Source organism: Hypanus sabinus, chromosome 6, assembly GCF_030144855.1.
Source record: "Hypanus sabinus isolate sHypSab1 chromosome 6, sHypSab1.hap1, whole genome shotgun sequence".
In the NCBI taxonomy this organism is placed as follows: Eukaryota; Metazoa; Chordata; class Chondrichthyes; order Myliobatiformes; family Dasyatidae; genus Hypanus; species Hypanus sabinus.
In genome coordinates this window covers 53,320,661-53,332,960 of record NC_082711.1, presented here as the reverse complement: position 1 = coordinate 53,332,960, position 12,300 = coordinate 53,320,661, and the positions used below count along the sequence as shown (strand labels likewise).

The 12,300-nt window shown below is 41.8% G+C and overlaps 1 protein-coding gene across 3 annotated transcripts in view; it reads left to right on the top strand.

Moving 5' to 3' along the window:
* Window positions 1-12,300, top strand: part of plxdc2b (plexin domain containing 2b) — a 435,240-nt gene that overhangs the window by 321,978 nt on the left and 100,962 nt on the right. For all 3 annotated transcript variants that reach the window (XM_059972140.1, XM_059972142.1, XM_059972141.1), the window contains exon 9: window positions 6,553-6,634. In XM_059972140.1, the coding sequence (XP_059828123.1) occupies window positions 6,553-6,634 (82 nt within the window). The remainder of the gene's footprint in view (window positions 1-6,552; window positions 6,635-12,300) is intronic.

Sequence of the window (12,300 nt, the reverse complement as noted above, 5' to 3'; positions counted from 1 at the left end):
GGCTGTCCACTTGTACTGGGGCTGCAATCCCAGTAAGGGCAGCAGACATTAGTGAACCAGAGGTTTTTTACAATTGTGGTTTGATGGTCAGCAGTACCAAGAGCAATTAGTGTAGTCGGTGTTGATTTTAATTCAAGATTAATCTGAATTGAAATTCGGCATCTGCCACAAATGGAATTTGAAATCAGGTGTTCAGATTGTTAGACCAAGCCTCCAGATTACTAGTCTAGTAATTTAAATGCTGTGCCACCACAATACCCATGTTCAGACCTAGGTGATGTATAATGGAGGTTTTGCTGTGCTTTCCAAACCCCATTTTCTTGGTGATAGATTATAGAATATTGAACAATACAGCATAGGAACAAACCCTTTGGCCCACAATATTCGGCCAAACTAACTAAATCAGTGATCAAAGTAAACTAATTCCTTATGCCTATATAATTCACATATCCCTCCATTTCCTTACCTGTCTAAATGTCTCTTAAAAGTCATTAGTATATCTACCTCTACTGTCCTACCACTCTCTGTGAAAAAACCTTGCCCCTCACATGTCCATTGAAATTACCTCTTCTCATTTTCAGTGCATATCCTCTGGTACTAGACATTTCAATCCTGGATAAAAAATATTGTCTATCTCTTTACGCCTTTCCTGATCTTACAAACCTTTATCGATCTTCCTCAGCCTTTGCTGTTCCAGAGAAGGCAACCAAAGTTTGTCCAGCCTCTCATAATAGCACATGCCCTCTAATCCAGGCAGAATCCTGGTAAACCTCTTCTGCACCTTCCCTAAAGCCTTGACATTCGTCCGACAATAGGGCAACCAGAATGGTATGTAGTATTCCAGATGCGGCCTAGCTAGAGTTTTATTAAGCTGCGACATAGCTTCCTAACCTTTGACCTCAGTACCTCAACTAATAAAAGCAAGCATGCCAAATGCCTTCTTGACCACCTTCCCAACCTGGGTACCCATTTCAGGGACCTATGAACTTGGAGCCCCTCTGTTCATCAACATCTGTTAAGAAGCTTGCCCTTAACAATGTACTGTCTCTTTATGAAAAACACACAAGGTACTGGTGGAACGCAGCAGGCCAGGCAGCATCGAGAGGAAGAAGCACTGTCGACGTTTTGGGCCGAGACCCTTCATCAGGACTAACTAAAAGAAAAGATAGTGAGAGATTTGAAAGGGGGAGGGGGAAATCTGAAATGATAGGGGAAGACCAGAGGAGGTGGGGTGAAGCTAAGAGCTGGAGAAGAGAAAGGATCATGGGACGGGAAGCCTCGGGAGAAAGAAAGGAGGAGGGGAGAACCAGAGGGAGATGGAGAACAGGCAAAGAGTGATGGGCAGAGAGAGAAAAAAAAGGGAGGGGAAAAATAAATAAATCAGAGATGGGGTAAGAAGGGGAGGAGGGGCATTAATGGAAGTTGGAGAAATCAATGTTCATACCATCAGGTTGGAGGCTACCCAGATGGAATATATGGTATAGTTCCTCCAACCTGTGTGTGGCTTCATCATGACAGTAGAGGAGGCCATGAATAGTCACATCAGAATGGGAATGGGATGTGGAATTATAATGTGTGGCCACTGGGAGATCCTGCTTTCTCTGGCAGACAGAGCGTAGGTGTTCAGCGAAACATTCTCCCAGTCTGCATCGGGTCTCACCAATATATAAAAGGCCGCACCGGGAACACCAAACTTTGACCTATCAAGGTGCAACATTTCACATTTGACCGAGTTAAACACCATCTGCCATTTCTACGCTTATATCTGCAACTGATCTGTATCTATCTGAGTATCTATACTCTCAGCACCATGGTAGTGTAGGGATTATCGCGACACTATTACAGCTCTGTTGTTCTGGAGTTCAAAGTTCAATTCTGGCACCATTCTATAAGGAGTCTCTGTACACGCTCCCTGTGGAATCCGTGGGTTTTCTCCAGGTCCTTCGGTTTCCTCCCACAGTCCAAAGACATACCGGATGGGTTAATTGGTCATTGTAAATTGTCCCGTAATTAGGTTACGGTTATTGAGTTTGTCAGGGGGTTGCTGGGGTGGCATGGTTAAAAGTGCCGGAAGGGCCTACTCCACACTCTATCGCTAAATGAATAAATATCCAGCTATCTTCTTTGCCAGGCATCTACACTACCTACAACACCACCAGTCTTTGCATCATCTGCAAACTCACTAACCCCCTCATTTACATTTTCATCCAGGTCATTTATGTACATCACAAACAGCAGAGGTCCCAGTACAGATCCCTGCAGATCACCACTAATTGCAGACCTCCAGCTAGAGTAAGTCTCTCTGCCAACTACCCTGGGACTTCTATGGGCAAGCCATTTCTGAATCCAAACAGCAAATTCATCATGGATCCCATGTATCTTATTCTACTGGATGAGACTCCCATGAGAGACCTTGTCACAAGCCTTTCTAAAATCCATGTAAACAACATCCACAGCTCTACCTTTATCAATCAAGCCTCATCAAAAACCTCATCAACCCTCATCAAAAACCTCAATCAAGCTAGTAGGAAATGACTTTCCTTATGCTGATTATCCTAATCAGGACACAGTTTAATAAACGCTCATAATTCATACCCCTAAGTGGTAGTGTAGCAGTTAACACAATTCTATTACAGCTTGCGGTGGCAGGATTTGGAGTTCAATTCCCATGTCAGCTGTAAGGAGTCTGTACTTTCTCCCAGTGGAATGGGTAGATATTCACAGGGTGCTCCCATTTCCTACCACAGTCCACAGTCTTGGCAGTGCGGCTCAACGGGCCAGAAGGGCCTATTTTGCTCTGATTCTCTAAACAAGAACAAGAATTCACTGCAGTAACTTCCCTGCTGCTGATGTAAGATTCATTGGTCTATAGTTTACAGGATTATTCCTAGTTCCTTCTTAAATAATGGAACAACATTAGTTATGTGCTAGTCCTCTGGGACCTTGCCTTTTGCTGAAGAGGACACAGAGGTATTGAACCAAGGACCCAACAATCTCTTCTCTTGCCTCCTTCAATAACCTGGGGTATATCCTAACAGATTCTGGAGATGTATCCACAAAAATACTCTTTATGAGACCCAGCATTACATCTTCCTTTACTTCAAAATGCCTGAGCATATTAATATGCTTGGCACATATCTCCCCATCCTCCATGTCCTTCTCTTTGGTAAATCCTAATGTGAAGTCCTCAGTAAGGATCTCACCCGCACCAAAGCAAATATTCCCCCCTTTATCCATAAGTGGTCCTACCACCTCCCTAGGTATCCTCTTACTCTTGATGTATGTAGAGAATGCCTTGGGATTCTCTTTAATCCTATTTGCCAAGGACTGTTCATAAGCTCTCCTGGCTTTCTAATTCCCTTCTTGCATTCTTTACTGGCTTCTTTATAATCCTCAAGGGCTCTGTTTGATTCTAACATCCATAATTTACCTTTTTACACCTCTCTAAGTTCAGCACCTTTCTGGACATTCATGGTTGTCTTACCTTGCAATTCTTGACCTTCCTTCATTTGCACTCATCATTTGCCCTGTACCAATTTAATACTCTCATGCAAAGTCCATACTTATCTAGAGCTAGCATAATACTTAATGATATTTGGTCACTGTCCCCTACCCGCTCACCTACTGAAAGGTTGGTCGACTGGCCAGGCTCATTACCCAAGTACAGCCCCTCTGCTTGTGGAATTATCTACTATACATATTGAGTTAAGAAACCCTCCTGGATGCACCAAATGAATCTTGCCCCATCTAAACCTCTTGCACAAAGAAGGTCCCAATTTATATTAGTGAAGTTGAAGTTCCCATGACAACAAAACTATTGTCTTTACACCTTTCTTTAATCTGGCTGCCTATCTGTTCCATAATATCCCAGTGGCTGTTGGAGGCCCTGCAATACAATCCCATCATTGCACCTTTCCTATTTTTGAGTTCTACCTATATATACTCAATGGACAAGCCATCCATTATGTCCCTATGAGTACAGCTGGGATATTGTCTCTGATTAGTAGTGCACCTACCCCTCTGTCTTTTATCTCCCTCTCTATCTTTTTTAAAACATCGAAACCCTGCAAAATTTCCTGTCCCTCTCTCTACCAAGTCTCTGTAATGACCACAACATCGTAGTTCCATACACTGATATGCTATAAATTCAGCACCATTGCCTATATAATAAAATACAGATACTTCAAACTAGTAGTCCCATCATATCTATTACTTTGCTACTGCCTGTTTATACTGGGCCTGACGTCAACCTTCCCTCCACTTTCTGACCTCGTGTTCTGGATCCCATTACCTGCTAGACCAGTTTGAAGCTCCTGAGTATCACTCGTGACTTTGCCAGCCTGTATGTTGGCTCTCCTCCAGTTCAGGTGCAACCTGTCCCTCTAGTGCAGGTCTCCCCTGCCCCAGAATAAGCTCCAATAATCAAAAAATCTGAAACGTTTCCCCCTGTACTAGTTACCCTGCCACTCATTCATCCAGTTCCTATGCTGACTAGCAAATGGCAATGGGACTAACGCAGGGATGACTAACTTGGAAGTCCTGTTCCAAGTTAGGCCTATTATCTAACTCCCTATACTCACTGCGCAGGACCTCTTCCCTGTTTCCACTCTGAGACATCCTGGATTCTGGCACATAGGAGGCAACATACCATCCTGTCCTTTCTGTCACAGCTGCAGAATCTCCTGTCTGTTCCCCTAACTATCAAGTATCTTCTCACTACCAGTCTGCCTGACTTTACCCTTCCCTGCTGAGCCTCAGAGCCTGCCACGGTGCCACTGGCCTGGCTGCTGCTGCTGTGCCCTGATGGTGATGGATGATCTAAGGGGTATGCGTGTTGCTCAGGGGAATGACCACAGGGAAACTCTGCATTGACTGCTGGTAACTCATCTACTCAGCCTCTCAGATGGTCCTGAGTACATCCAGCTCCAGCTTCAAGCCCTCGACCTGGTCAAATCAGAAGCTGAGGTCAAGTTGTACATCTGCGAGGGAAGTCATCAGGGAGACTTCAGATAACCTGAGATCCCACATCTTACAGGAGGAGCATTCCACCACCCTAACTACACTAAGTTAAGAGCTCATGATTTACAGCCAACAAAAAAAAAAGCTTTCATAGTCTTAATCATGAGAAATCTGCAGATGCTGGGAATCCAAAGCAGCTCACACAAAATGCTGGAATGAACTCAGCAGGCCAGGCAGCACAGAAGAGTAAAAAGTTGGCATTTTTGGCCCGAGATTGTTCATTTAAATGGTGAAGGATTGCAGCATGTTATTATAGAGATAGACTTTGGAAAGCTAGGCATGGATTCCAAAGGGTTGGTTTGCAGGTACAACCTTGCTATCAAGAAGACAAATGAAATGTTAGCCTTAGTTGGTAGAGGAACAGAATCTAAGGGCAGGGAGATTATGCTGCAACTGTACAGGGTACTGATGAGGACACACCTGGAGTGCAGCATGCACTCCTGGTCTGCTTACTCGAGTAAAAGGTACACTGGTTTTGGAGGCAATGCAAATGAAGTTCACCAGGTTGATTTCAGAAGGGGTGGGGTTGGCCTATAAGGAAAGAGACAATTAGTTGCCTGGGACTATACCCACTGGAATTCAGAAGAATATGAAGAGATCTTATAGAAACTTATAAAAGGGACAGAAAAAATAGAGGTGGGGAAGTTGTTTCTACTGGGACAGGAGATGAGAACTTAGCCTCAACATTGGGAGAAGTAGATTCTGGATAGAGATGAGGAGGAACTGCTTTTCCCAGAGAGTAGTGAATCTGTGAACATCTCTCCGTCAGCCAAGCAATAGGGGCTGCCTCATTAGGACAGAGTTAGACAGATGTGTGCATTGTAGGGGAATCAATGGCTGTGGGGAAAATAGCAGGTAGGTGGAGATGAGTGACCTTTTTCTAATGTTCTTATACTGAAGTTAAAGTAATGAACTGTAAGACTGCTCTGAACTTATCTAGTTAAAATGATTTAAGTTACCTTCACTGACTCAGTGGTGAAACCAGCATTCTCTCTGGTTGCATCAACGCCTGGTATAAAGACCTTAATCCACAGGATTGAAAGAGACTCCAGAGGACTATAGACTCTGTCATCTCCATCCCAGGCTAAGCTAAGCTTCCCCACCATTGAAGACATCTTCAAAAGGATGTTCCTCAAGAAGATGGCATCTCTCCTTAAGGACCCTCACCATCCAGGATATGCCATTTCTCATTATTGCCATCGGGGAAGAGGTAGAGGAACTTGAAGATGCATATTTAACATTTTAGGAGCAGGTTCTTCTCCTCCACCATCAGGTTTCTGAACAGTCCATCAATCCATTTATTTTGTTTTACAGTGACTTGCAGTATTTTTATGTTTTACACTGAATTGCTGTCGTAAAACAACAAATTTCACAACTTAAGCCTAATTCTGATTCACAGTCATAATCTTGGTCATTCATAATAGGACATCTTTCATTTTAATCACCATGTTAGATCTTAACAATAATACTAAGTTACAGTATTTCCATGCTTTTGAGATTTTAAACAACTGCCCTATTTCTCCCCATTTCCAGCTTGCCTCCAGTTGAGAAGCTGCTTTGCCTGTGTCTATGCACAGATTGGGTTTAACTGCACCTGGTGTGACAAGTTGCAAAGGTAAGGATCAAAGCATCAGGAGGACACTGCACAAGCGCAAGAGATTTTACAGATGCTAGACGTCAGCAGTAACACATACAAGATGCTGGAGGAACTCAGCAGGTCAGGCAGCGTCAATGGAGACAATTACATAGTCAGTGTTTCAGGCCAAAGTCCTTTATAGTGTCCTGAATAGGTGTCTCAGACCAAGAGATCAACTATTTATTCCTTTCCCCAGTGTTGCCTGACCAGCTGAGTTCCACCAGTATTTTGAATACACTACACATGAGAGCACGGCAACAAGGTGGTCATAATCCTTCAACTAAATGGTGCAGAAGTTAAAGGAAACGATAATTTATTGTGTTCTTAACTGTTGATTCTCTTTATCACTGCTACTGGGATATGTTTTGTACCACTCAGCATTACAACCTGGTCTACATTGTTCAGCAGTGAAGTGGAGTCTGCTGTTTGTCCAACCAGGCAGGAGTACTACTTTGAAATGTTGAGTTAATGTAATTATCATAAACTTACTTAATATCATGCAAATGAGTTTCTTGAATTTACACATTTGCTGTACAATTACTTGTATTTATATCAGACTATTATTATTAACTGTCTGAAACTACTTCACATGGGTATAATCGGAGCACAACTGGAACAGCCAATTAAGGAACAAGTATATGATATCATGCCAAGGCATTGGAGATGTTTCACTAAGTGACTGGTCATTTTAAAATTGGAGCATTCATGGACCAGAAGTCATTCTCAGTGATCATTTGGGTCTTGGGTGAATGATTCAGTTATATCTTAAACAGAAGTTTTACATTGAAAGACAAGTCCTAGGAAAGGCTACCATTAATCAGAGTCTATCAAATCAGTAAGTAGGCAACACTTTTCTTTTTTAGTGACTGTTCACATTGTTGCAATAAATACTGAACAGCCATACTGGCGATATTATAAAGCAAACAGGCTCAAAATCGATTTCATCGATATACAATGCAATAAACGTTAACTATCATTTTTAAGTGTAAATAAACATTTTGCTTCTCAGTGCTAAATGCAGTGAATTAGATCTCACTGCTGTTGTACACTAAGAAATAGGAGCTGCCGTTTCCTTCATCTTCCCAAAAACTTAACCCTGTTTCTTTCTCAACAGATACTGCCTGACCTGTTGAGTATTTCCAGCATTTTATTGATTATTGTCTAGCAATGCTAATCCTACAAGACATTATTTCTAAAGTTTCAATAGGCAAATAAAACTGAAATTTTAACTTGTGAACACGATGAAGGTGATGGTTATAACACATTGGTAGAGATATGGTTATTGCACCAGATCTCATTGAAGCATGCAAATAAGGTTGCATCCTATGTTATTAAAACCTAAAATGCCATTAATACTCAACAACTCGGGAAGAATCTAATGCAAGATCATCGACCTGAAATGTAGATTTTTCTTCACATCTGTTGCTTGATATGGTAAATATTTCCAGAAGTTTCTGCTATTATTTCAGATTTCAAGTATCCGGAGTAGTTTTCTTTTTTATGTGCGTTATTATTTTTTGAAAATTAAGGTGGATAACTCTGCAGGCTGGGTGGGGGTTGGAGGTACATCTCTACCAAAAGGGGGGTAGGTAATCCTTCCTGAAAGGTTAGCACCTGCTTTACCCCCCCCCCCCACCCATTTAGGGTCACATAAAGCCATGGAAGCAGGTGGTGGATTGTCATACAAGGAGCTGGTACATATCACAAATCATGGTTTTGCGACCACTGACACCAGGCGAACAATCTCTGAGAAGTACTGATAATCACTGGGGTCACCCATCTTGTAAAGACACTGCCTGGAAGAAAGCAATAGCACTTCTGTAGAAAAATATGCCAAGAACCATTATTGTCATGGAAAGGCCATGATTGCCTACATCATATGACATGGCAAATAACGAACAAACAAATTCTACAGGACCTGATGGCTAATTTCATAGAATATTGAAAGAAGCAAGTGATTGTAGGCTGGTGAGGCTCTAGTTAGAAATAGGGAAGTTATTGGAGAGGATACTGAGTAATAGGATTTGTGCGTATTTGGAAAGTCATGGCTGCTTGGGGACAGTCAGCATGGCTTCAGGAAAGTTTTAGGTTAATGAAAGTAAGGCAAAGGATTGGCTGACTGGCAGGAGGCAGAGTCTAGGAATAAAGGCTTCTTTTCTGTTTGGCTGCCACTGACTAGTGGTAATCCGCAGTGATCAGTGTTGGGACCGATTCTTTTCAGGTTATATGTCAATGATTTGGATGATGAATTTGATGGCTTTGTGATCAGGTTTGCAGACGATACAAAGAGAGCTGGGGGTGCTGGTAGTGTTGAGGAAGCAGCGAGTCTGCAGAAGAAGGGCTTAGATGGATTGGGAGAATGGACAAAGAAGTGGCAGATGGAGTATAGTACGGGGAAGTGTATGGTCATGGACCTTGGCAGAAGGAATACAGTCACAGACCATTTCCTAAGCAGGAAGAAAATTAAAAAAATCAGAGGTGAAAAGAAGCTTTGGAGTCCTTGTGCGGGATCCTTTAGAGATAAACTTGCAGCTGGAATCGATGGTAAGGAAGGCAAATGCAAGATTAACATTAATTTCAAGAGGACCAGAATATAAAAGCAAGGGCATGATGCTGAGGTTTTATAAGGGATTCGTCAGACCACACTTGGAGTATTGTGAGCAACTTCGGACCCCTTATCTAGGAAAAGATGTGCTGGCATTAGAGAGAGTACAAAGGATGCTCACAAGAATGATTCCAGGAATGAAAGGGTTAACATATGAGGAGCAGTCAATGCATCTCGGCCTTTATTCAGTAAAACGTATAGAATATTGAAAGGCCGAGAGAGAGTGGATGTGTAGAGGATGTTTCCTATAGTGGGAGTCTAGGACCAGGCAGCACAGGCTCAATAGAGCGTTATCCATTTAAAACAGAGATGACGGGGAATTTCTTTAGCCAGAGAGTAGTGAATCTGTGAAATTCATTGCCATAGGTGGCTGTAGAGGCCAAGTCATTGTGCATGTTTAAAGCGGAGGTTGATAGGTTCTTGATTAGATGGATGTCAAAGGTTATGGGAGAAGGCAGGAGAATGGGGTTGAGAGGGATAATAAATCAGCCAAGATGGTATGGTGGAGCAGACTCGATGGGCTGAATGGCCTAATTCTGCTCCTGTATCTTATGATCTTAATATAATTTATCTACATGAACTTTAGAAGGCACATAATAAGGTCCTTGTCAGATGATAAAGATGTAAAGGATCCAGAGGGAATTGCCGGTTTGTTGCCAGAGAAGACAGAAGCTGTTATTCCGAGAGTCAGTGATCAGTGAACTTGGGTTGTTCTCCCCATAGCATCAGAGGCTGAGAGGAGACCTGACATAGCCTTTTTTTTAACTGGGAGAGGTATAGTTCAAGATCAAGTTCAGTTTATTGTCATCCAACCATACACATGCATACCGCCAAATGAAACAATGTTCTTCTGGACCAAGGTGCACAACACAGCACATATAACTTACACACATAACAAATAAAGTAATATTACCACAAGTAAGGTAATAAATTAATAAGGTGCATTTACAATATAAATTTAAAAAGTAAACAGCATAATACTATTGATGCTTCATATGTGATGAAACCTGGGAACAGAGTGCTCAGTAGTCTTACAGACTGGTGGAAAGAAGCTGTTTCCCATCCTAACCATTCTTGTATTAATGCTGCACTACCTCCTACCTGATGGTAGGCGGTCAAAGAGATTGTTGGACGGATGGGAGGGATCACTGACAATGCTCAAAACCTTGCGTATGCAGCTCACCTGATAAATTTCTCTGATGGGTGGAGGAGAGAACCTGATGAACTTCATTCTCCTCAGGAAGAGAAGACACAACTGTGCTTTCTTGACCAACAGGGTGGTGTTGAGGGACCAAGTGAGATTGTCAGTTGTGTGCATTCCCAGAAACTTGGTGTTCCTAGCTCTCTCCAAGGAGGAACTGTGTGTGTACAGTGAGGAGTGGTCAACCTGCTCCTTCCTAAAGGCAGACAAACAGTCTGTATCTTTTCCCCATGGTAAAGATGTCAAATGCCAGAGGACATGCTTTTAAAGTTAGGGAGAGGTGAGCAAGCCTTTTATGCAGAGTGTGCAAGGTGCTTGGAATAGGTTACAAGGGGTTGTAGTGGAAGCAAGTAGTTTGGTAGAATTTAAGAGGCTTTTAGATAGACAATAAAAGAAGGGACTGGCGGGATATACAGTAGATGATACACAGAAGGTAGACATCTAATATAAATTGGCTTCAAGATCAGCACAATATCAAGGGTTAAATGGCCTGTCCAAGGCTGTATTGTTCTGTATAGCACACCCTTTAAATTTAATCAAACTTTTGTCAAAATAACATACTGAAATTAAATGAGGAACCTGTGACTCATAAGAAAGGAACGTACAAGTCTACCTATTAATCACTTTCTAAGTGGGTAGATATATGGCTAGGAAAGTTGCTAACATTGTTCCCTTGCCAGATTGAACAAATACACCCTCGGGAAAGAAAGATTCATCTGCTCACTGAAATCAGTCATGAAATGAGGAAGCACTCCATTGACTTCACCACACAATAGTATGAGGCCATTACCTCGGGCAAATGTAACGGTTAATCAAAAAGTGCAATATCTTTCATTAAATGTTACAAGTGTGACTGCACTTATAGACAGAAGTAACTGCTTGTTCAAAAATATCACATGACAATAGAATCACAGAAAATCCACAGCACAATGGGAAACTATTTTGTGCATCATGTCTACAATCATCTAAAGAAAGTTGCCCAGTTTAATCCCAAGTCTCAATTTGTCCACGTCACTACAGGCTACTGTTCCTAATATATACATCAGAGTACTTTTTAAATGTATTGAAGGGTCTGTCCCTTTTGATTTTTACAGCGTGTTCCAATTTCCCACTAGAAAAACACAGATGGCATGGAAGCATATGATCTAAATGAGATTCATGTTAATGGGGATAAAAGAACAAGATGGCCATAATGAGCGAAATGGTTTGCTTCAGTGCTGTATGACTCTATGACCCATTAGGTGGATAGTTTTCCTCATTACCCCTTTAATCCTTCTAAACTTGGGATCTTAACACAGAACTATTAATTACGTTGTAGGTGAAGTCTATGTTCAGAAGGTAGGAATGGAAATAGCAGAGATTGCTATCATCTTGTTCAATCTTGGAAGAAAATAAATGGATGATGATGAAGAATGAAAAAAACAATGAAGTTCAACACAAAAGACAATCACAAAGAGCACCATTAAAGTACAGTAGAAAGTGTTAAGAACTTGGGACCCTGCTGGTTTTAGACCTCTTTGAAAATAAGCAGTACTTGTGTGAATAGAATAGATAAAACAAGTGCAGAGTGAATCTGTTGAAGGCTTGCTTAGAAGTGAAAATGTGACAGAAGACTACTGACTTATCAGGTGAGTGCAGAATAGGAGGGTGAGATCCATTAAATTATAAGGAAATTGCATTTCAGACATGAAAAACTGTTGCAGGTTTGGTGGGAATGGTGGTTGATTTTACACCACAGAGTGCGTTAATGATGAAGGATCTGAAGCCTTGATCATTACTGGCAGCTACTGATGAGTGCATACCAGGCAAAGCAGCTGCTGTACAGTTAATGTAATGTGT